At 39.5% G+C, this 24,975-nt stretch overlaps 2 protein-coding genes across 6 annotated transcripts in view; both read left to right on the forward strand.

Moving 5' to 3' along the window:
• Nucleotides 1-9: 9 nt before the first annotated feature.
• slc35c2 (solute carrier family 35 member C2) lies at nucleotides 10-11,615 on the forward strand. Of its 2 annotated transcripts, none has more exons than XM_031286157.2 (10): nucleotides 10-95; nucleotides 1,223-1,432; nucleotides 1,694-1,844; nucleotides 2,094-2,157; nucleotides 2,299-2,371; nucleotides 4,869-5,037; nucleotides 5,542-5,625; nucleotides 6,585-6,760; nucleotides 9,013-9,142; nucleotides 9,606-11,615. In XM_031286157.2, the coding sequence occupies exons 2-10, from the start codon at nucleotides 1,322-1,324 to the stop codon at nucleotides 9,743-9,745; spliced, it is 1,098 nt and encodes a 365-aa protein (XP_031142017.1). In that variant the 5' UTR covers nucleotides 10-95; nucleotides 1,223-1,321; the 3' UTR covers nucleotides 9,746-11,615. The 2 variants fall into 2 exon arrangements, with proteins under 2 accessions (XP_031142017.1, XP_031142016.1); XM_031286156.2 differs by lacking the exon at nucleotides 10-95 and adding an exon at nucleotides 419-818.
• Nucleotides 11,616-12,495: 880 nt separating this feature from the next.
• Nucleotides 12,496-24,975, forward strand: part of LOC116040645 (collagen alpha-1(XX) chain) — a 43,147-nt gene continuing 30,667 nt past the window's right edge. For 3 of the 4 annotated variants that reach the window (XM_031286153.2, XM_036007819.1, XM_036007821.1), the window contains exons 1-4: nucleotides 12,496-12,709; nucleotides 15,498-15,627; nucleotides 17,634-17,738; nucleotides 21,257-21,400. In XM_031286153.2, coding sequence (XP_031142013.1) covers nucleotides 15,507-15,627; nucleotides 17,634-17,738; nucleotides 21,257-21,400 — 370 coding nt within the window. In that variant the 5' untranslated portion in view covers nucleotides 12,496-12,709; nucleotides 15,498-15,506. Of the gene's footprint in view, nucleotides 12,710-13,739; nucleotides 13,805-15,497; nucleotides 15,628-17,633; nucleotides 17,739-21,256; nucleotides 21,401-24,975 lie in introns of those variants that run through there. The other variant, XM_036007820.1, reaches the window with a different exon arrangement.

Raw genomic sequence — 24,975 nt, forward strand, 5'->3', positions numbered from 1 at the left:
CGTTAGCTACACCCATTAGACAGTAATTTCTGCATAACGTCACACCACAAAGTTTTGCATGTTACTCAGCCATGATATAGTCAACATGACTGACGGTAGGTTTCTTTAACTAGCCATGTGTCTACGTCATTTTGTTTGCCGCTGACACGCGCTGTAATGTTTGGAGAAAAATAAAGCCAAACTCAATTTAAAAAGATGACAATTTAACATATTCGCGTTCCTGTGGATTACTGCCTGGCTAGCTACATTGTAAATTCACTAACGTTAGCTAAGTCCGCGTTTGTCTTCACTTGATTAACTCACGTTTGCACTAGATTTGTTTGCGCTTTGTGCGTAACGTTATTATTTTAGTTTAAAAAAATGGTATCGATGTATCGAGGAATGACAACTAGCTAACACAGAAAAGTCCAAATGTACTAAATCATACTACATCTGGGTGGGCTAACTTATGTCAATGCCGAATTAAATAATGGTTCGCACCGTTTCAAACAAGGTCTTAGGTTATAATGCAATATGTTTTGTAGAGGGGAAATAAACACGGCCACTTTGAGTCGAGAGAATGATCAATGGAGTTCAGTGTGTGGGTGTCGCCTTACGAAAATGACACGTAACTGGGAGCGCACTGTCACTAGTTGCAGAAGGCGAGTGATAATGTTGAACGCTTAATGGAGCGTACCTTCAAGAAATGACGGCTTATTTATTTTTTATAGAGTTAGCTAGCGTTAATTAACCTATGTCGCATACAATACCGCTTTACATAGCACGCTGATGTAACGTTAAACAATTGGACCTCTCAAAGTTAGCCAAACAACCATCTGGTGAGTGCCACCGTTATCTTAGCTAACGTTACTGGTCAGTTCATCAGCTAGCTAATGTTAACTGAGGCTGTTTAATTAATAATAGTAAACACATTCAATTCCTGTTTAAATATTTGTTGGCTAACTGTGGTTAACATCAGGTATCTTAACAGTGGCTTAACCGCTAACTTAGCTGACGTGGTTTAACAGTTAGTTGATGGTGGTTGTCAAACTTGAGCTTACACTAATGCTGCCATTAACGTTAAGCTATTATTGCAGCAGGCTTGTCTATAACTCTGATAACCAGGCTAACTATCTAGCTAATTGTTTAGCTGTAACGTTACACAAATGCAACCAAATCCTAACCCTGTTTTTTTCTCTCTCTCTCTCCACGCGCTGACTGGCCGTCTCTCCCTCTCTTAAAGCAATCCGCTATGGCTGTTATAGGAAGCGGTGCAGATTCAGTTTGGAGATGACCTTTCTACAGTAGCTGTCTTTTCCAAAACCTAGTAACGTAGCCCTGTATGGCGTGCCCTGTCCAGTTCCTTTGCCGGGGGCTTCGCACTGTTGGATTAGTTCTCCTTTACTATGTCTTCTCTATAGGCATCACCTTCTATAACAAATGGCTGATGAAGGTAAGTAAAGGAGTTCTTAAAGCACTATTGGTTTTTCAGCACTAAGACTTCCTCTGCACAGGGGCATGCACAGTTTTCTTTGGGGTGATTAATGGAAGTCCTCAAATTAGGCTAACCTGTAGTGTTTCTGTCTTGGAGGAGGTATTAAGTAGGTCATCTCCCAGTGTCTCAGGAGTCAGGACCCTAAGAAAACCCTGAGACACTGGACAATCCACCTCCACTTGACCATCTGAGTTCTGTCTGTCTGTTTCTCTCTATCAGGACTTCCACTATCCCCTCTTCATGACGTTAGTTCACCTCGCCATCAACTTCTGTCTGTCCGCTCTAACACGAAGGGCCATGCAGGGCTGGACAGGGAAACCCCGCATCATTCTGAGCTGGACAGATTACCTCCGTAAAGTGGCTCCCACAGGTGAGATTTTGGTGGAGAGTTTTACCTAACTAAATGCAGGACATTGTATTCAGAGAATAGATAATTAGAAAAAGGACTGATAGTCAGCTCTTATCATGTTCACTGACTAAGCTTTCAGTGAACAGTACTTTGACTAAAGTCCATATTGATACAAACATTACATCACACCTGAGGGGATAGTTGAAGATAATTGTATCTATTGCAAGGTGTTTGTCTTCTTAAAGTCTTAAATCTGTCCCTATTACCCAGCCTTGGCAACAGCACTGGATATTGGACTTTCCAACTGGAGCTTCCTCTTCATCACCATTAGCTTGTAAGTTTTTTTGCTTAGGTATCCTTTTTTAATAGAGGATACAACTGCAATATGAACTGACAGACTTCAGGTTATCAATATTGTATTTAACCAGTTGGATTGTTTCATTCTTTTGGTTGTTTTCTTCTTGTGTCATTCAAGGTACACCATGACCAAGTCTTCAGCAGTGCTCTTCATCCTTTTTTTCTCCCTGGTCTTTAAACTAGAGGAGCCGGTGAGTGACCTTTTTTTCAAACATTTGTGGAAATAATGTGTTGACCACACAAAAACACCCAAACTAAAACCATATTTATAGTGGCGTGGAATATTTCTGTCATTGCTAAATTATATAATTAGTTTTTTCCTGATTTAAGCTCCCTTGTCATACTGTCAATGCAATTGGCATACAGACTATATGTGCATGCAAAAGGAAAAGGAAATGCTTTTGCTCTGATTTCTGGATCCATACAAAAAGAATAGGCAGTTCAGCAACTTTGAGAAAATGCATAATGGCTATATTAGAGGAAGTGGCATTTTTAATCATATACATTTGCTCCATAGGCAGCAGTGAAAGTGAGTGGGTAGACAGCATGCTGCTGTGTTCTCCTGGGCAGTAAAATTGATTCAACCTTTACCCTATTGAAATTTAGCACAGCTTGCTCATGACTGAAAAGTGCCTCAGGTCATTTCGTTTTTTACATCTGCGAGTACACTTATAAGTAGCAGTATAGTGGCTGAGCTCAATTAGCAATGATAAACTCCACTTTAACAGCTCGTCGCCACATACATCGTCGTACGTCGTACATCGTACGTCGCTACAAACACTGGATATAAGAACAGCTTTCTCTAATGAAGAAACTTGCCTGCATTGGATGTTGTTGCTAGGAGACTAGGAGACTTATATTACATTGATCGCCACTTAACAATCAAAGAAATCCAGCGATGATTGCACTCACCATGGCTATTCATTCTGGGGTCCAATTTAGAACCATTAGCAGGGAACGGTTGTTAGCGGTACTGTAGACTAAGAAAAGATGGGATAATGGATTGAACAACGAGACAAACCTGGAAAAAAGGCTTGAGGGTTGTAATTTAAAGCGTAACTCTCACCAAAATGCAACCTAGGGTCTTTTTGTGAATGTACGTGAGTCAAACTTTCGTTTAAAAGCATAATTAGTACTTGGTACTATTACTGGGCAGCAACCCTACAAAAATTGTTCATTGGATTCAGGTCCCAAATGCTGACTGGTTCCAATCAGAAGCGAATTTGTGCATACTGTATCATCATCACTCCCTAAACAGAAAAAATTTCAATCCGACAGATTTTTCTATTTATAGTCCCATGTGGTAACCATATCTTCCTCCCAGGCAAATTAGATCCTGTATTTGCCCAATGGCAAAAGGCAGGCCTCAATAAATTCAGTGACCTCTACATATTTAAAGCGTAACTTTCGCCAAAATGCAACCTAGGGTCTTTTTGTGATTGTACGTGAGTAACTTTCGTTTAAAAGCATAATTAGGACGGAAGCACCACTTTTAAGATTTACCGTATTTTTCGTCTTTCGGTCAAATGGCCTTTTGAATGGGAGTAATAGGGGCACTACTATGATCGCATCAAAATCGCTACTTTTAAAACACTAAGAAGGCTCGACACAGCATGAAACTTTACTTGAAGTATCACCAGGGGCTCTACACATGAACTCCAGCATTGAGAACATTGTTTGTGTACACAGAGTTTACTGAAAAGAAAGGTTTTGAACAACTCACTTTAGCAGTTGGTTTTTCGGCTCGCCGCCATCTTGTCAGTCAAAAAGTGTCGATCTCTCAAAAATCTGTCGGATTGAAATTTTTTCTGTTTAGGGAGTGATGATGATACAGTATGCACAAATTCGCTTCTGATTGGAACCAGTCAGCATTTGGGACCTGAATCCAATAAACAATTTTTTGTAGGGTTGCCGCCCAGTAATAGTACCAGAAGTAGCAGATTAAGCAGGGCTAATTGCCACTCCGCCCCATGCCTCTCAACAAATCTGAAAAAAGATTTTGAGGGGAAAACTGAGATAATCTGAAATAGATATAAAAATCTGAGCAGTATGTTCATTTGATAGCATTGATTGATAGTTCATAGTTTCTGTCTCCCCCATGAGGAATTCTAAGTAATGACAACAAAACTGTCAGTGCGTCCACATGATACAAGCATTCTGTGATTGCGCACCGCCCCTCCTCCACACTGTTGCTTGTAACCAAGGAGGACATGGAGAATTAAAAAAACACGATGGACTCTTCAGAAGAGGTAATTATCTTCACTCGAGCTTCTGCGCGGGAAAGTCACCGGACGACACAATCTTCTGAACATAGCCATACTGAGAAATACAGAGAGAGTTGTGTGGAGCTGATCGTCTTAATAAGCTTTGTAGCAACTCATTTGGCAATGGCTTGAATGTAACGGATGTTCATTAATATCAAAAAGTTACGCACTAGAGCTTTAACACACACAATTTTGAATGCAAAAAGTTTAATACGCTCCACTACTGGAGGTTTCACTTATTTTTTTGGTCAATCTTTATTTCTATCCATCAGCGTCCTTTTTTATCTTCCATTTATTTCAATTTTTTTTTGTGTTACTTTCTATTCCCTGTCTTTTATTTTTTGGGATTTCTCATCATTTCTCATTTTCAGCTCTTTTCTCCTGCTGTTTCTCACTCTCTCTCTCTTCTGTCCCTTTCAACCAGAACCCATTCCTGATCCTGGTGGTCCTGCTGATCTCCAGTGGTCTGTTTATGTTTACATTTGAGTCAACCCAGTTCAACCTGGAGGGCTTCACCATGGTGCTGCTGGCGTCCTTCCTAGGCGGGATCCGCTGGACCCTCACTCAGGTCCTCATGCAGAAAGCAGAGCTTGGTCAGTGTTGACTCACTGTGAATATGTATTCAAATTACTTTTATTCCACTTATTTATATATTATTCTCTCGCTCGCTCGCTCTCTCTCTCTCTCTCTCTCTCTCTCTCTCTCTCTCTCTCTCTCTCTCTCTCTCTCTCTCTCTCTCTCTCTCTCTCTCTCTCTCTCTTATGTCCTGGTTGGTGGAACCTTGAATATTTGCATCCGATTTTGATTACTTGTATCAGTGAGTGTTTAGTAGGTTTTCATACTTATGTGTCATAATAGATCTAATAATAGATATCTTTGCTGCAAAACAAATCTACCTACGGGAACAAAAAAAAAGGAACCTGAACACGCAGCTCAGAGAAGAATCAGACAAGACTTAGAATATAACCCCTATCACGACTATTCGCTACATTGAATAGTCGTGTTGACCTTGTGTTTATTTATGTTTTAGTATAACTGTGAGAAATAGATTTTTTTTTTTTTTTTTTTAACTGTAAACTTTCTCAACTTCCCTCCAGGCCTTCAAAACCCAATAGACACAATGTACCACCTACAACCTCTCATGTTCCTTGGCCTCTTCCCCCTCTTCCTGTATAATGAAGGTGAGTATAGTCTTAAACTGTGGTTTGACATCCTCACCCTCTCTCATAACTTGTCACTAGAGCCCGACTGATATATCGGCGGGCCGATATTAGGCATTTTCCAAACTATCGGTATTGGCATTTATAATGCCCGATAAATGAATATATAAAAAATAAAATAAAAACGGACAAAACCCGCTCCAACCATGTTATGAGTGTTGGCGTTGCATAGTTTGTCCACCAGAGGGCGATCTAAAACGTCCCTGTTGGCAACACTGATTTTTTGTTGTTGTTATTGTCTTTTTGTTCAAAGGACTTTAAGTTTGCATTTTTATATGCAGAACTCTGTTCTGTTGTCACAGTAAAACAAGTTTATTTTTAAACTGCATTATCATATTATTTTAGTGAGGACTCATAAATAACTACAGATAACTAATGTTAGGGAAATCTTTTTTTTTTTTTTTTTTTTAAATATATATCGGCCGATATATCAGAATATGGGATTTTTAAATCACCAAATATTTGTAACGATATCGGCCTTAACAATCCTAAATCGGTTGGGCTCTACTTGTCACTGCAGTAAGCAAAACTCTATAGCCCTAATTATGTTATATTAGGTTATTTTCAATGAAAGATGTCATAGTCTGTACAGACCAAAGGTCATTTTCCTTATTGAACTGATTAAGTGTCAGAGTCTGTCCCAATATCCACACCAAAAAGTAAAGGGCAACGAAAACTCTTTCTACTCAGATTTGTTATCTTCCCCCGTTTATAAGTACTCCGTTGCTGTTTCAAACAGTGCTAGCAGTGTCATTTACACAACAAGTGCTGTGCCTTTCTTTGGGAAAGCCTCTTTTTTTTATATAAGTTCTACAATTAATTGGACTTGGAAATCCTGGAATATGAAACGACCTAACTAATGACATGTAATCAACCCACGGAAACATCATTGTAGATTCTCCTCTCTGTCTTGTTTCCAGGGCTAAGCCTCAGTACCTCAGAAAAGTTATTCCGTGTGACGGAGCTGTCGCCTCTCTTGTATTCAGTCTTCACACTGAGTATAGGCGGCTCACTGGCCTTTGGTTTAGGCTTCTCAGAGTTCCTGCTCGTCTCTCGAACCTCCAGCCTCACGTTATCCATATCAGGGATCTTTAAGGTACTCTATAATTGTGTGTAGTATGACCAAAGAATTTCTAATATGGGAAGAAGTTCCACTCTCTCGTTACTTCCGGCTTCTGAACTGGTTGCAGTTCCACCAGAGTTCCATATAGGGGGCGCTCACAGGCCAGTGCAGAATGAATGGGACTCTATGGAGCTATACCCCTCAAAATCCACTTTTCTCAGGATATAATTTTTTGTCTAGTAATTTGAATGTTGCATTTGAAAGGGGAGGCTAAGAAAATACACACTGCTGGGTGTTAGATTTTTTTAAAGTGGCTTTTTTGTTCTAAAAAGCCTTTTAAAATGTCAATGACGTCATACACATATACGGCCAGAGATACTGCTTTACGGCAAGCTCAGAGTCACTTCCTTTTTTCTCTCGAGGCATCGACAACACAGCTGACAGATTAGACTCTCCCTGTCAATACACGTGCTAGAAAGAGGTTTGTTAATGTTTTAAAGACCACGCCGAAATATTCACTCTGACATTCTGGTTCTGCTTCGGATGTCGTCAAGCGGGATCTCTGATCGTAATCAGTCCTTCACTGACCAATCAGCATTCATTAGCAGAATGCTAGCGTGTTATGGGCAACAATGACTCAACCTGTAACAAATCGAAAGGGCATAAGTACTCGTTCATTCAACTTTCGACCTATAATCCATGTTGAACTTGCAAAAACTTCAATCAAATCTGAGATTTCTCAACGACAATCAGGCGAAAGAGACAAATTTAGCCGTCTAGCTCCATAGAGTCCCATTCATTTTGCACTGGACCGTGATCACCCCCAGTGGAACTCTGGTGGAACTGCAACCAAAGTAGGTACAATGGGGCTTAATAGGGAGTGGAACGGCTTTCCGTAGACGGGCTTTGGTATGACTTTCTTTTTGAAATCAGTCATTCATTCATTGGTGCTTATGGGGAGGCTACTAAGCCAATACACACATTTTAAGCTCTAAGATTTGTTGTCTTCCTGGCAACCATGCAACTTTTTGTTTCTCTGGGTCAAAATTTAAAATTAAAAAAAATAATTTTTTCAACGTTTTGGTCGTCTTTTTCGACACTTTTGTCACTTCCCCTGATGTTTTTGTAACGTCTTTCGACATTTGTCACTTTTCCCAATATTTGTTTTTTTTTTAAGATTATTTTTGGGCTTTTCCGCCTTTTAATCAATAAAGACATGCAGGAAATTGTCACAGGTCGGACTCGAACCCTGGACCTCTGCGTGCGTGTGCGCCACACTTTTCCCAATGTTTTTGAAGCCTTTACGACGTTTTTGTCACTTTCTTTCAAGTTTTTTGGCACTTTGTTTTTCTCGATTTTTTTTCTGCGCTTTTCGTTTTTATTGTTTTTACCCACGTTTTTGAAGCTTTTTCCGACATGTTTGTCACTTTTTCCAATTGTTCTCGTATCGATTTTCTTTTTCCAATGCTATAAAATTGAATGAAACACCCAAATTCAATGAAAGTAGTGAATGATCATTTATTTTACTTGTGAAGAGTGTTGCATGGAATCATCCACATTATTTTTTTGACAATTTGGTTGTAAGAAACCGAAATTTCTGGTATAGAAACTTTTTGAAAATGGGTCAAAAACAGGTTAGTAGCTCTGCTATTGCCTCCATTTTTCATTTCCATATAACCAACTACCTTTTGTTTTCTGCTGCATAAAGAGCACTACATCTTTGTAGAGCCTTGTTTGGCTGCAGTGTTCAGTCTTGTTCAGACTAGTCTATATCCACGACCTTCCACTTCCCGGATTGCTCCATTGCCGTCGGAAATTCCACCGGATTTCACTCTTTTCAGCCGGATGTCCGCTCCTTCCGTTTTGTTTGTATTGGAATTCTAAACTCTTGTGGATTTCTGAGGACTATGGTTAACTGCTCCTCAGATCTCTGCAGTGTAAATCCAGACAGCTAGCTAGACTATCTGTCCACTCTGAGTTTTCTGTTGCACACCTAAAACAACCTTTGAACGTACACGTTCCACCAAAACAAATTCCTTCCCGAGGCTATTATGCAGAGGTAGCGGGGCTCTTCCCAGCGCTTAGCACCACCCAAGACGATTGTGATTGGTTTAAAGAAATGCCAATAAACCAGAGCACGTTTTTCTCCCATCCCGGAACGCTATGTGGACTAGCCAGACCTTCCTCAACAGCGCTGTGGAGGAAGGTCTGGTAAAGCGAGACTATGTTCAGACCTATCTAATACATCCTTTTTTAATTCCATTTATCGTTTTGTTTTCCTGTAGGAGGTGTGTACTCTGCTTTTGGCGGCAGCTCTGATGGGAGACAAAATGGGCATGCTTAATTGGCTGGGATTTGCCATTTGTCTGTGTGGCATTTCATTGCATGTGGGACTGAAGACATATTATTCCAAAAGTAAGTGTTATTGTTCATAATACTTTTAAAAATCACATCGGCAATAACATATCAAGAGTCAATCAAATAAATATAACAAAAAAAAACTCCAAACAAGTTTAACGATGTGGTTTTTCCACAAACAAATACATATTTTTCTCCCTCATTAAAAAATCCAGAATCGTTGAATGTGCAAAAACATTATTTGCTGTTTCCACATTACACTTGTGTAGGTTACATACTGCAGCGTGATTGGTTTCCAAACTAGTTGTGATGTCACAGAATCCTGCTTGTACGTACACATGTTAAAATTAGATTGAGGTGAACGGAGAAACTTTTGCTCTTCAGCAGATGAATGTTAGTCTATTGTCAAACTCTGCACATACGACAAGTAATGATAAGCAGAAATGCTCAGTAGATGGGGACTTAGACAAGAGATGATAATGTTGACAATGTCTATTTTCTTTGTGATATTTTCCATCAGATAAGGGACCGTCTTTAAGGAAGCTCAACAGTAAGAGCCCAGAGCTTGAGTTGCCATTACTGCGGAAGGAAGACGAAAGAGACGATTGGGCTGCTGAATACAATGACGAAGATGAGGAGCTAGAAATCAGTCTTCACTGACATCACAGGATACGGACTGTCTTCATACTCTTTTACAACTGTTCCATTAGATGGTTTGAACAGTGACGTCAAAGTTTTCAAGTGTCCAAAAACTGTTATGTTTGGGACACCCTGCCACAAAAAGATAACCTGACGAGCCAGATGGTTTGTTACACAGGACCATCTGAGATGCCGTTATTGGAAACTATTGAAAGCTGTGGAAAAGGGCGGGCACTTTAAAAAAATAGCTGGCAGGTGATTGGATGAGCCATCTGTCTAACACGTCCGCCATCGTTGTTTTGAACGAACAGTCGCAGCCGTCACACACACACACACGTAAACCACGGCCGTAGCTGTCAGTAGCGGGTGCTGATTGGTACGGTTCACAGCTGTTCGGACACAACAGCTTTTACTTGAAGCCTGACAAGATGGATTTTTGTCTGACATGTGATCCTGCGATTTTCGCACGATCTTGTGATATGGCGAGAATCCAGCTGCCGTGCAAGGGAAACAAAAAGAGGGAACAGCCTCTTCAGCTTTGTTCTTCCACCGATCGTGTCTTCAGGCCACAGCCTCATTATGTAGCTGTACATTAACTGTGGACTTGACACAAGTTATGATCGTTTGCCTTCGGGAAGCTTAAAAAATGTAGCTAATACATCCAAGTGTCAACAAAGTATGATGTATGATGAGAGAGAGAGGGTGTGAAAGGGATACTTTGACATTGTAATAGGTCATTTTTCTTTGCTAGATACTTGTCAAACAGTGGGAATATCTTCTTACTTTGTATACCTATATACAGTACAGTACATGTGCATTCTGTTAATTGGCACTGGTGACTACAGAATAAGCTGTTAGGATTCTAAAGGATAAATGTAGAAACTGTTAAATAAGCTTACAAGAGTCTGGTTTAGAAGAAAAAAATGACTATAATTGAAAGTGTCCTGGTATCCCTGTAATGCAGAGCGGGATAAGTGGTAACCCAATTTCAGATTACATAATTTCTTTCTCTTAAGAATGTAGCCTGACATCCTTAAGTTTTTTGGAGATGGCTTTACTGCTCTTCTTTGTAAGCTAAATTTACAAAGCTAACAATACAATTTAATACAGATGGATCGACGAGGTCTGTCAGGCAGCATTATCTATTAACATTATCATTATCAATACATCTGCAGGTTATTTTCTTAATTAATTGAATAATTGTGTGGTATAAAAAAAATGCCCTTCACAATTTTTTAAACCCTAAGGTTATGACTTCAGATTGCATGTTTTGACCAACCAGCAGTCTAAAACCTAAAAGATATTCAGGTACTATCACATAAGACAAGGAATGCAGCAAACTCTCACATTCAAGAAGCAAATAAAAAAAGGCCTTTCTGCTTGAGAAATCACTTAAATCATAAATCGATTATCAAATCAGTTGCCGATTAATTCCAAATAAGTCCAAAGTGTTAATTAGTGCCAGGTTTGATGGCAGAAAGGCTCTTTGAGCGTCATGTTATGGTGTATGTCTTGATATTTGGACATTTAAATGTTTAATCAAATTTACCTCAAATGCTAGCTAACTGAAAATAAAGCAGTCATTAAATTCCAGTAATGAGCTACAAGGTGGGAGACTATTGAATCTAAATGTAACGTTCTCCAGCCATTCTTGTCATTATTTGAAGAGACGCGTAATGGCCGTACCTTAATGTGCCTTGTTAATGTCACAGCAGTCGAGAAGACTACTTTTGAAGAGCTATTTTTCAAAATCTAAAATGTAATCACTGATTATGTAGCTGTACTTGTACTTGAGATTAAAACCATTTAAGAAGTACACTTTTTTGACAGTTTTTCTGTAAAACGCAGCATTGTGGCAATACGTTAAGAAATAAAGTCAAAGTGAAAAAGAGTTTATTTTTTATTTATTTCTTAAAGTCACATCTCATTTCAGAATAAATCTGGGATAACTGTGTGTAGCACACTTTAAAATGTCTGTGGTGGTTATATTAATTTACAGGTGGTATATATGCTGTGATTAGACAGCATGCTTCTGCTCACTGCAGTGAAGTTACAAAAATGACTTCTTGTTACCAACCCTGCATCTGGATTCATGTAGTTTAGCCTCAGAGTACGTGACTGTGAGCTGTTTGGAAATAATTTAAGCATACACTGATGCAGTCTTCATGGAAAAAGAAGTGCCTGAGAAGATAGACCAGTGTTCTCTGCAAGCTATTCACTCATCCACTGATGGAGTTAGGGCTGCAACTAACGATTACTTTCATTATCGATTAATCTGTCGATCATTTTCTCGAATAATCGATTCGTTGTTTTTTTTGTCTAAAAGATGTCTGAAAATTGTGAAAATGTTGATCAGTGTTTTCCAAAGCCGAAGATGACGTCCTCAAATGTTTTGTCCATAATTCAAATTCATAATTCTGTTTAGCCTACTGTTAGAGTGGAGTGAAGAAACTTTTCACATTTAAGAAGCTGGAATCAGATCATGTTTGACTTTTTTTTCAGTTGCCGATTAATTTAACAGTTGACAACTAATCGATTCATCTTTGCAGCTCTAGATGGAGTGCAATATGGTCACTAAAATGAATATCTACAGAAATACCTTGACATTCCCATGCTATGTCACAGATCACACATGTCATATACTGTAGCAGGAGTATGCTATTGACAGGTGACGCAGAGTATATCCTGTAAATGGTACGGGGCAGCCACAGGTTCCAAAGAGGGAGTTATGGCAGTACTTTGTATCAGGGTTGCCTTGTTTGCTCTGTAGAGGGTTTAGCCTTGTAGTGCCACGCCCATACAGGCCCATGCTGGAGCAGCAGGAGGGTCCTGCTTCTCGGATTTCAGCCGGAGGAGTTCAGATTCAACCTGATGTAGGTTAGCTGGCTTCACAGTTTAGCGGAACTGGCACTTGTTGACATCCCACCTCTGGAATGCTGTGTGAAGTCTCTCTAAAGGAATAACGTGGACTCACCGAACCGCCAGGTAAGACATCACCTGGCTGGAGAAGACCATAGAGAAGACGAGGAAAATGTGTTGTATCACAGTTTATGTTGTTGGTCCTCTCAGGTAAACGACTGAAATAGCTAACGCTTGGTTGAAAGTCTAGTTGCCATCTATTGTTCGAAACTATTGTAAAATAGCCTAGCTGAGGATGGGGACACAGTAATTGTCATTATTGAAACTTAAAATCTCTTGCGTATTGCGCATTGCAGTTAACTTTAAGCAACAAGCTAATGTACGCACTTATTTAATAACAGCGTTGCGTCAATTATTAAGTGGCTATTGCTTAATCACTTTCCTAGAGTGGCTATATATTCGTTTTGAAGTCAGCTAAAGCCTCTTTATGTAAATGTAATGAGGACATGATGTTATCAACTGTATTTACCACACACTACATCCCTGACCATCAGCATTATGGCATTGAGGTCAAAACTAAATCAGATTTCTAAAGTCAGGTGTTGCACATTTCTATTCTATCCCTTCATCAGTAGGCCACCTGGGTACTTGGACGGTTCAATGGAGTTCAAGCTATTTTGTGGTAATGTCATTTTTTTCCCCCCAGGGCAGTGAAGGCATCAATAAATAAATGATGACATTAAGACCATTTTAATTCACAGTAAGGGAAATCAAACTAACATCAGTGTTAAATAGTCATTACATCTTTCACATTGGATATGGTAATTCCATATACAGATTCACAAATGTTAGAAATAAAAGTGCAATACTAAATGTTTTTTCAAACCGACTTTAATTCTGGCCAACATAATGGCCCATTACTGTATTGTTCCATCAAAGTGAACTGTGGACCAAATGTCTACAGCTATACCCTAAAATGTACTATGTAATGTAAAAGTGCTCTTGTCCTGATTTGTATTGCGTATGTAACTTAATTGCATGCACCTAGGCATAGAAAAGGGGGGAAAGAGGAGAATATACAATCCTCTTGGCAAGTAGATTGACTGGCATTACATAACAATACCCATCTTTTCCTCTCTGTCTGACAGACAACAATAGGTACCTAAGACATACGGCTCAAGCACAGTATAAACTCAGACTTGGCAACATTCAGGCAAGCAGGTACACGTATAACACGAGAAAACATATAGTCACATCACATACTGCACATGATGGCTGTATATCAGATGGTCTGAAAAGCCTTTAGGCAGGCTGGAAGTTTCTTTTAAACTTGCTTCAGTGGTGGCCTGTCTGGTCATGAGGTGTGAAATATAAGTAGAAGGCTCAGACGGGAACTCTTAAAAATATTAATTAAAGCAAATAAATAAAGTAAAGACTCAATGAAATAGATTTAACACTCAAAAAATAAAAAACTCAGTTTTAGTGTTGTCTTTTAAAAAACTTAATTTTGGCTGCCAGCATATGTAGAAATGACTCTACTGTATATGACATGTAAGAGTTTTAACGAGCAAACAGCAAGTTTTACATTCACCTTCTTCAGGTCTGCTCATCACAACCTCAGTAGCATGTTTGTATTTCTCCTAACCTGTCCTTGCTTCTCCCTTCCACACTTTCATACTGAACCCCCACTGAGCCCAACCCTGGATAATTTAATTTGTTCTGAACGCTTGTCTTGGTCACAGGTCTGTGAACTCCAGCATAATAGCTGAGCTACCAGAACGTTAATCGTAGCTTTGTTCAGTCAGCATTTTGTTGAACAATGTTCTTATTCACAAAACACAAATGTCAGAATTTCTGCCCTTGTCTTCTAAAGAGCATCTGCCTACGCAACTTTAAATATTTGTCTGCACTTTTATAGTGTATTTCAAAATTATACAGTACATTTAGCTTTATTTTGAAATATAAAAATTAGCTGTGGTCAGTTATTATTTTTAATGACCCCCAAATCCAAACGATATCTTGTCATGACGTATGTATACAGATGTTTTGTAGCAGAGTGGAAACAACGGCTCTAATGGTTCTAAACATCTTAAAAATAAAATAATAAAAAAAATCTTAAAATAATATATATAATCCAAAGATTGCAAATAATTTTCTTCATGAAAGAATAAGCACTAATTATTTAGTGTGTGCATAACATGATATGCATAATGCATATGAGGTACTTTAGTGTACATTGTGTGTGCTGTTAAATGCTGGCCCTCTCAGACAGAGGTGTGTTAGTTTTATGGCCTCTAAAAGTGCTGCGTGTTTGTTAATATTACAGCCTTGTGTGTGTCATTAGCTGTGTGAAGTTTAAGGTCTGTAATGGTGACGAGCACTAAGCACCTGTAGGCTGAGTCAGCCATAAAAGAGTTCCCATGGGAAAAGGTAACAGGTAATGTTGTTGATGCCAGGTTAAAAAAAGAAACATAGAATTTGCATTTGTTTTCTGCATCGATTGTTTGGTTTGTAAATGTCAGAATATAGTGAATAAAGCTGCAAGTTTACATATTCAAATTCCCTATTTTGTGTGACCAGCAGTCCAAAACCCAAAGATATTGGGTAAAGTTTGCTATCATGGAAAAGAAAGAAAAGCAAATCTTCACATTTGAGAAGCTGGAATAATTGAATTTTTGTAATTTCTTGTTTTAAAAACACCTTGATAATATCTCTGCTGCTCCACTTTGGGTTGCCTAGTTGGTTTAGTATTGTTTGTTTTTACTTTAAGCTATTTAATGCAGATCATTTGACTCAACTGAGTAAATTGACTACATATATAATAAGTAAAATGTATATAAATATATATTTTATAAGTATAAATTAATAAGTATATGAAATATTGAAAGCATTGTTTTTTTTGTTTTTTTTCTAGGCTCCACTCATGTCTCCTCACCTCCTTCCTTCATCATCATCATCATCATCATCATCATCATCTTTCTGGCTAATGCTGTGTTTCCTGCTAGGTGTTTTCCTCCTGCTGTCCTCAGGGGTCCATGGCCAAGGTAGAGGAGTGCATTTCATGACCACTTTAACCATTTCATATCTACTAATAGGAGAGTATGTCACATACACAAGTAGATATGATGGTGAAGTCTAGAAAAACGTGTTGGTTATTGTACCTTTGGTGGTTAATATCTGTTAGATACTAGCTACATATGGCTAACGTTATCATTGCTAAAATGGTCATACTGATATAAAGTAACTATTTTTTGTCTTCTATGGTATCAACCTAAACATATTACTATATCACTGTATTATTCCTAGAACATTAATTGTAAAGAAAGTAGCCATTAGCCTTCTTCTTTTTGTAAGAAGACATAGGCCTATGGCTAGAGATGCTAGTTAGCTAGCTAGCGGTGTCCCAAAAGATAGGCTATAAATTATTTTACCATAACCAGTAATGTTAGCAAACACAATTACTCATACTATTTCACAAACTAATTGTAAGATGTTATAAAAAGTATAGTAATGCAGCATTGTAGCTTTTATTCTTTTTGTAAGGAGATAAACTGCTGGCAATGCTAGCTTGTTAGTTAGGCCTAGCTGTATCCTAAAAGAAAATGTTTTACTATAACCAGTACCATTAGCATAAACTGCTTGTACTAGTTTACCATGAAGCCGATTTTTATTGGCATATTTTAGCACAGCAACTATATGTTTCAGTAGATGCTGGGATAATATATTATCTGTGTGAATGTCACATCCTCTTGACTGCTTCTCATAGTCAGAGTCAAAGAGTTTTTGGCCTCTAACTTCATGTCAAACCATTCCCTCTTTGTCACAGTACAGCGCTGCTCTGATGACACGTTGTTGGCAGCTGTACTATTAATATTTTTCTAATTGTTTCGGGTCATCTAATATTACTGTATTGACACCACTGACACTGTTATCTTTTTGTCTGCCAAATTCCAACTGCAGAATTTCACAATGTAAAACCTTAGCTTTTGATCCTTTTTTAATAACATTTTTGTGAATGAAACTTAAGATAACGTAACAGGCAGCCCTAATGTGCTAACTTTTAAAATGTATTTTCCACTGCTAGTTTATAAGAACAATACACCCAAAGGGCGTATTAGTTCAGTGCTGAACTAAAAAATGATGGCAACAACCAGCTGCTCTTATCCCACACACCAGGGAGTACAAAACAGTCACTTTACCCAGCTGCATAACTGCCTGCCTGTGTGAAAAGGTTGTTGTTGTTAGTGGGTCTGTTAGACCTTGACCTCAGTCTCTCTAAATCCCATCAGACACTATGTGATCTTCTGCCAGGCACCCAAGAAGATGAGGACCCTCCAGAGGCCCCTGCCCCAAATACACAGTCACACACACACACACACACACACACACACACACACACAGTTATACACATACATGCTCGTCAGAAAAGAATCTGTTGAGTGCTGAGGGTCATACGTCCACAGAAGCGATGAAGACAGAGTTCTGTGATTCATGCTGTTCATGGCTACACTCCTCTGTCTTCTTTGCTTCCGTTTTCCCTTCCCCCCCTCATCTTCCTCTCCATCTATCACCCTGCCACATAGTACATACAAAACTCTGGCACACTGTAACTCTGTGCTGTTCCTCTGACATGAACTTTGACCCTCCAGTCCTCAACCAGCGTCCTGTTCCTGTTTCTATACTAGACGGGAGGACAGGGCACGCTTTGATGGATGAACGGGCAGCTGGAGAGAGGGATGGATGGATCGCGGCAGGATGAAACATGAAAGACACTGCTTGTTGGGAAACCCCTGCTGGAAATTATGTAGATGAAGTCGAAACAAGAGATGGACTTGATTTGGAGAGAAGGAAGCGAGAGGGGTTAGGCCATCTCCGAGAACTGGGGGGAAATGAAAAAAGTTTCATAGCTTGTTTCTTTGATGTTTCCTGAACGTCGTGCTCTCCTCTTTCTCTTGACCCAAATACCTGACTAGACAACATGCGCACACATACTGAACATATACTGAAATGTTCGTTTCGTTTTCTTCCCTTTGTCTCTGTGAATTTTAAGGTCGTCTCAAGCTGACGGTCCTGTCTGAGGACAGACTGCAGATGAAATGGAAGGAGGCTGACGGACCCGTTCAGGGCTACAAGGTCCGAGTGAGACCCATCTCAGGTGAGACTTTCCTGGCTGTGTTGAAGTAAACATTATTTGGCTCATGCCCTTTAATTCCTATTAAGGGAAATGTTAATGCTACAGCATGCGATGATGTTTTAGACAACCGGTGAAGGCCCTTTTCTGTTTCAGCATGACAATGACACTGTGTACAACGTGAGATGATAAAGAAGTTGTTTGGGTGAGTTTTGTGTGGAGGAACTTGACTGGCCCTCACAGAGCCCTGACCTCAACTCCATCCAACACCTTTGGGATGAACTCAAGGCTCAAATATTCAGAGTGAGATTCAAATTCTCTATACAATATTAATAGTACAACAAAGTGCACATCTAAACAGTTGCCAAACAGACAATTACGTCAACAAGTTGGAATATTGCCATCATGATATGAATTTTTTCTTATTTTATATATACGCTATATACCGGTATTTCAGTATTATTAGGGTATGGCACACTCCTATTCGGTATTTCCCGGGTCAGTACAGGTATGCCCATATACCGAAGGATTCTGAGACTGCTTGGGGGCTTACCAGATTTGTTCATGAAACAGAACCAGAGACAGTGGACTCAGTGCTTGTTAGCCTGAGGATACCATTCGTGGCTGTCTACAGAGTTCGTCGAGACCTGTTGCTGCAGTTGGGTGGATGGTTTGCTACTGTCATAATCCAACATCCAAACTGTACGTGTTGGTTGTTTATTATCTGGAAAAAGCTTCATGGTTTCACAAGTCATCAGTATCATATTGCCTACAACTTGATATTTTTAAAGGATAATGAATGAAGCATGAATTGGTTCTAAAGGGAGTCGTGAGTGAGTGAATGAGGGAGTGCAGCCTTGGGTTCTCTGGTTTTGGAATCATGTATGCCATCATAAGCAGCTCTGCCTCTGGCTCAATATATTAGCAACAAAAGGAAAGAAGAATGCTTGGTGTCTTACTTACTTTCAAAAGGTACAATAACATTTCATGTTCCGGACATGTTCTGGTTTTGTTGAAACTAGTTAAAAGAATGGTCAAAATATATTGTATTTTTGCTTATGCTTTACTAAAAAAAAGTATTTTGGGTAAGTCATTGAAGTACTTTATTTTTCTTCCATTTATAGAAGAATATCATAAAATGGATTGGCCAAAATCCAATCCCAATCTGATCATAAACCTTTTATATTAGCACATTTCTGAAGTGCAAGCCTTGATTCCCTCTTCACCAGTTCAGAACAACATATAAATGGTGTGTGAAAGTGTCGTTCCTCTCACTGCAATCCAGTCTGCCATAAATGTGTCAGCTCTCTTGTTTCACAGCTGATGGTTCGGATAAGAATGCAACTCTCTCTCCTCACCTTCTCCTTCACGTCTGTGACTCTTCCTGCCCCTGTAACTTCTTCCTCGACATTGTTTTCTCTCTGTCACCCTCTTATTTCCCATTCCACTGTGCAGCTAAGCCCAGGCACGTCGAAAAGAGAGACAGAGGGGTGCTTAGACGAACAATTCAGTTCAACACGAGACTTGAGGTGTAGACTTTTGACTTGAGACTCAAAGATAAAGATACTTGATATACTCAAATGATAAGTACTGGGACTAGTATGCATTATCTGGAGTACTTCAGTGGCTGTTGGAGCAGGATGTGCATCATGATATGATGTCTATAACACTGAAAAATATGAATGTAGCAGAGATTCTCCAAATTAGTACTATTAGAACTAGGTATGGTCTAATGCTGAAGTTCTAACTCCAGGTAGACCTTCAGCATTTCTGCGGAAACATTTAGCCTTTTGTGTTCACTTATTTATTGCTTCCATGCCAACTTTTGCAACTTTAACTCTCAGGGAAATCGTTTGCAGAGGCGGATCTGACTCAGACGTCCAAGGCCAGTAGACTGTGGACTGGAGAGGGAGGGCCACCAGTACTTTATTACTTATCATGTGGTCGTTTCTTTAAAGAAATATTCTGTTACAATAAAATTACATTTACTTTTACTAAAGAAAAAATGAAGTTGAGGCATTTGAATTTAAATTGTGACAAATGATATGAGAGCAGAAGACAACTAAAGCTGTATTTTATTTTTTAATTATTATTTAATAAAGAACATTTAGACATTCAGGGAACATAATTACAAACATTAAAATGGAACAGTTTAAACGATAAAATGAAAAAAGTATTATGAAAAGCGAATAAAAAACACTCTTAAAACAATTATAATTAACTGCCTTTCTCCTCTGCTTTATTACTTGTATGATTGGTCTACCTATGCTAAAGTGGTTGGTTAGTCACAAGATCAGATGAATCAGCACATGGGAGCGAGGTGTCTGATCTTGTAAACTGGCACAGCGATGATGGCCTTGAGCTTAATATTGGAAAAAAAAAAACTATGATCGTAGACTTTAGGAGATGTGGGAAACTACCTGTTGAAATTGCCGGCAAACCAGTAAAAAATTTTGAAAGAGTTACAATTTTCTTTGCACTATAATGTCTGATAACCTTACATGGTGAAGCAAAGTTTACAAAACCTTAAAGGTGGGTCATCAGAGATTTTGTGGAAGTTTGTGGAAGTTTGAAAAATTTGAAGCTATGGTCCAGTTTTACACATTAGGTTTGGAAAGTGTGCAAACTTTCTTTATCACAGTTTGGTTTGGTAGTTTGGCTACTGCTGCAACAAATGCATTTGAGAAAATAGTTAAGATGGCATCAATAACAAATGGCAACTCCCTCCAATCTCCCTCTTCAGTTTTTAAATTCTGGCCTGCTAAAAGGCTCGCAACATCGTTAGAGATGTTTCTCACCCAGCGGCTCCTCTCTTTAAGGAAATGCCATCTGAGAGGAGGTATAGACAACTTTGTTTAAAACCTTAAGGATTCAAAAGAAGTACATTCCCTGATATGAGGCTATTTGACTCTGGTTTTCTTTGTAAATATTCATGGTATTTTTGGGTAATATAAATATGTTTAGGTTGTTTGATTCTTGAATTGTAAGCCATTGGAGCTTTAAAGGTCCCGTATTGTAAAGACAGTGTGAATTTTCCATGTGTTTTTTTTAAAGCAGGTTGAGGTGCTGTATAAATACTGTGTAAGTATCAAAAACGCTGAACCCACAGAGAAATGCACACAGCCCGGATTCGGAAACTATGCCTTTAAACGAGCCATCACAACTTCCGTACGGTTGTGATGTCATAACTACTGTGTCCTATATATATATATATAGGTAGAAAGTGCTGCTACAGTGCCGTTACAGACATTCCCCGGCTGCAATGACGGTGCAGAGACTACTAGAGATGCGGAAGAAACCAATCTGACCAATTAGAGCAGACTGGGCTTTTTTGGGAGGCGGGCCTAAAGAGACAGCCGCTAAAACAGAGCATTTTAGAAAGACAGTATGAGAAAGATAATGTGCTTTTTGAACCTTAAAGCATGTAAACATGTTCTACTAGAAACCCAAATTAGATGATTACAGGAACCCTGACTTTCCCTTTAGACTTAATCGTATACAGTACAGAGGCACGTCTTAACCAAAATGCTTGTGTTTTCCAGAGGTGCCACAGCCAGAGCTGATGCTGACCACCACACGGGGCCGGGCAACGGTGGCAGGACTGGACTCCAGTCAGGAATACGCCCTCCAAGTCCTCGTGCTCAACGGGACGACAGAAAGACTTTTGGCAAAGCGACGATTCACCAGTAAGAAACACAGTGAGGTGGAAAAGAGAAATTAGAAAGGTTGGCAGAGAGGTTTGTGCAGTGAGCAGGATAGCTTGGCGGAGATATAGACAGATAGGACAAACATGAAGCATTGAAAGATACAGACGTAGGGTGTGGAGAGATAAAAAGACATGAGGTAGGTTGTTTGTGTGTGTGTCTGTGTGTATCAAGTGAGCGTGAACATGACTGCATATCTATATAGGCCATCTTCTATGATATATAGTTTTTTTTTTAAATCTGCAAACCATACATTTTGAACTGGAAATCCCAAATCAAGCTACAGTTATTTGTGGGGTTGAACAAGGGATATCTTGTTACCACAACTTATCCACAGGCATGATGTGATGTACAACACTGACTCGAGATAAAAAGAACTGCTGTTGACTTTGGTACTGAGAGATAACATTGGCAAGACAGCAAAGTTAGGATGTGATGCATTTTTGACATTCTTACACTTTCTTGGAGTGTGCAATGTTTCCTCCGAGGCCCCACCCCATCAGACCACGTACACACACACACACACACACACACACACACACACACACACACACACACACACACACACACACACACACACAGTGAGTGGGTATAAATACTACTCTAGCTGGATTACAGGAAAGTGGGGTTTTTTTTGAAGTTGCTGTGTATACTTACTTGGAGTTAAGTTAACTGGTCATTTCTTAGGAAACAAACAGTAGGATGGGGATATTTTGATGAAACGCCACCTGTGTTTGGAGGATTAGGGTCTGTGCAGGAAATGGCATCAAATTGTGCGCGCAGGTTATTTCAGGCATCTCTGTCTCTGGCTTCAACACTGTTATTTCCTACGGCAGTGACGGTGAATCCCATCACAGCTCTCTGGCTGTTGATTCCCCCCTGATTTGTGAGCCCCTTTTTTTTCTTTTGACCTTTTATTGTTATTGTTTGTATGACTCTGATTGACAATCTCCGGGGTCTCATATTGGATTGTTCGATACTTGAATGTGGCCTGCGGTTGTTTTGCGAACTGCGCAAGGGACAGTAGGTTACTGTGTCGAGTCAAACGTGTGCAGGCAGGTCTGAAAAACATGTTAACTTTGAAATTTGTAACACCGGCTGTCTCTCTGGAATGATGGCAGTCTGGGAATTCCTTCCTGATGCGTCACATTTCCCTTTTGCTTTAAACCCCTCTGGGCCCAGTACTTTTTACTACCTTCCTTGCGAATTCCACACTTAGTTTGCTATTATTGACCTTCTGGAAAGGTTTTTCCAACAGAATCTGGTGAAGCAGTTAAGTTTTCAAACATACCAAACAGCAAACAGGCTGTATCTTCTAGCATGTTCAGTTTTACCTCTCTGATCTCAAATGTAACAGGAGGTAATAGCCGTAACAGCAGGAATGGTCCATTTATTGACACATTGCCTGGCAGGTACCTGATCAGATGCCACAATGTGTCTACCCATGGTGATTATTTGTTGTTACTTTGTGACTAATGCAAACACACATGAGGTGATTACCAGTAGTGGAAGAAGTACTCAGATCTTTTACTTAAGTAAAAGTACAAAAATCAGTATCAAAATATCACTTTTCAGTAACCAATAGTAAAAGTACTCATTGTGCAGAGTGATCCATTTCAAAATATTATATTAAATTATAATTGTTGATTCATTAATGTGTAAGCATCACTTTAATGTTACAGCTGATCAAGTTGGGCTTTTAAGTACTTTATATATTGCTGGGTAGCTTTTGAATTCCCCCCTTAGAAATGGATACATAATAATACTCATACATCATAATTCTATGTTGTATTATTAATCTGAATCTGCACTTAGGTTATTAAATAAATGTAGTGAAGTAAAAAGTACAATATATCCTGTCACTTGACCCATATCGCCACCATTAGGTTGACATTTGTGGTTAGAAGTGTTTCAACAACCATTTGATGGACTGTCATAAAACTTGGCTCAGACATTCATGTTTCCCTCCAGGATTAATTGTTCTAACTTTGGTGTTCCCTTTACTTTTCATCGAGCGCCATCATAAGGTCAAAATTTCTATTAGTCGGGCACCTGGGTAGCTCATCTGGAAGAGCAGGCACCCATATATAGAGGTTTACTCCTTGACGCAGCGGCCGCAGGTTCGACTCCGCCCTGCGGCCCTTTGCTGCATGTTATTCCGCCTCTCTCTCCCCTTTCATATCTTCAGCTGTCCTATATAAATAAAGGTCTAAAATGCCCAAATAATAATCTTTAAAAAAAAAAGAAATAATTCTATTTGTCTTAAACTTCGTTTTATGAATAAATACCTGTAAAACTAATATTGTTCCCATCACCCTCATCTGCACTTTGTATTTTTTAGCTAATCTTAGCATGCTAACACACTTAACTAAGATGGTAAACATGGTAAACATTATACCTGCTATCAGCATGTTAGCATTGTCATTGCGAGCATGTTAGCATGATGACATTAGCATTTAGCTCAAAGCAGTGCTGGCCTACGTACAGACAAGACTCACAAAGCCGTGAGCATTAATATGTTCTGGTGTCAGTGTGAAATTTGTATTTTGTGCTCTCACTTCAGGCACCCTTGTGCGATGCTGGGGAGAGAGTTTCATTTCAAAAAAAGTCTATAAACTAGGTGACAGGCTTTGTTTTTTAGCCTGGTTATTAGTGTGAATATTGTTTTTTTTTTTTTTAAAGATTATCTTTTGGGCATTTTAGGCCTTCATTTATATAGGGCAGCTGAAGACATGAAAGGGGAGAGAGAGGTGGAATGACATGCAGCAAAGGGCCGCAGGGCGGAGTCAAACCTGCGGCTGCTGCGTCAAGGAGTAAGCCTCCATATATGGGCGCCTGCTCTACCAGGTGAGCTACCCAGGTGCCCTGAATATTGTTTTTTATATGTTTGAAAACAAATTAGCTATAATAAAAGTGTTGATTCAATCTTGCCATAGCTTCAGTGCAAGTCCCGGCCTGTGCAGTAGCCCGGCTTAAACCTATACATGGATTTCTCGCCAACGTCATCACTGCTTGCGCACGCAACCGGGGGGCAGAAAGAAGACGTGTTTCGTGTAGCTAGTAGTAGTATCAGCATAGTGTAAGTCAAAATGCCAAGGAGTTGTTGCGTGGTTAATTGCACAAACAGAGCCAGTGATGGGTGCCTGATGTTTAACATACCTAGGGGGAAGCATGCTTTTGCCAAAAACCGGCGGAGGTTATGGCTTCAAGCCATAAGAAGGGCAGATTGGGGTCACATGCAAGAGTCAGGCTCCCATTGTATCAGTCAGAAAAGTTGCAGCTTGTTCAGTTGTTCAGCTAAGTGATATCTACCTGTCAGGGATGTAGTACTCGAGTCCGGACCATAGACAGTTAAAGGTCCGGACTTGAGACAAGTTTAGACTGCTAGCTAAAGCTACGCCGATGTTTTGCTAACGTTAGCGCAACAGCGTTAGCCTAGCCTGCTAGGTAAATATAGAGGGTTTTCACGACGCGTCATCAGACCCAAAGTCGCCATGTTGGAGGTACTCCGCATCACAACAAAGCACAGGCACTGAAGTAGATCCCAAACGGCGTCA

Source organism: Sander lucioperca, chromosome 12 (assembly GCF_008315115.2).
Source record: "Sander lucioperca isolate FBNREF2018 chromosome 12, SLUC_FBN_1.2, whole genome shotgun sequence".
NCBI classification, from domain to species: domain Eukaryota; kingdom Metazoa; phylum Chordata; class Actinopteri; order Perciformes; family Percidae; genus Sander; species Sander lucioperca.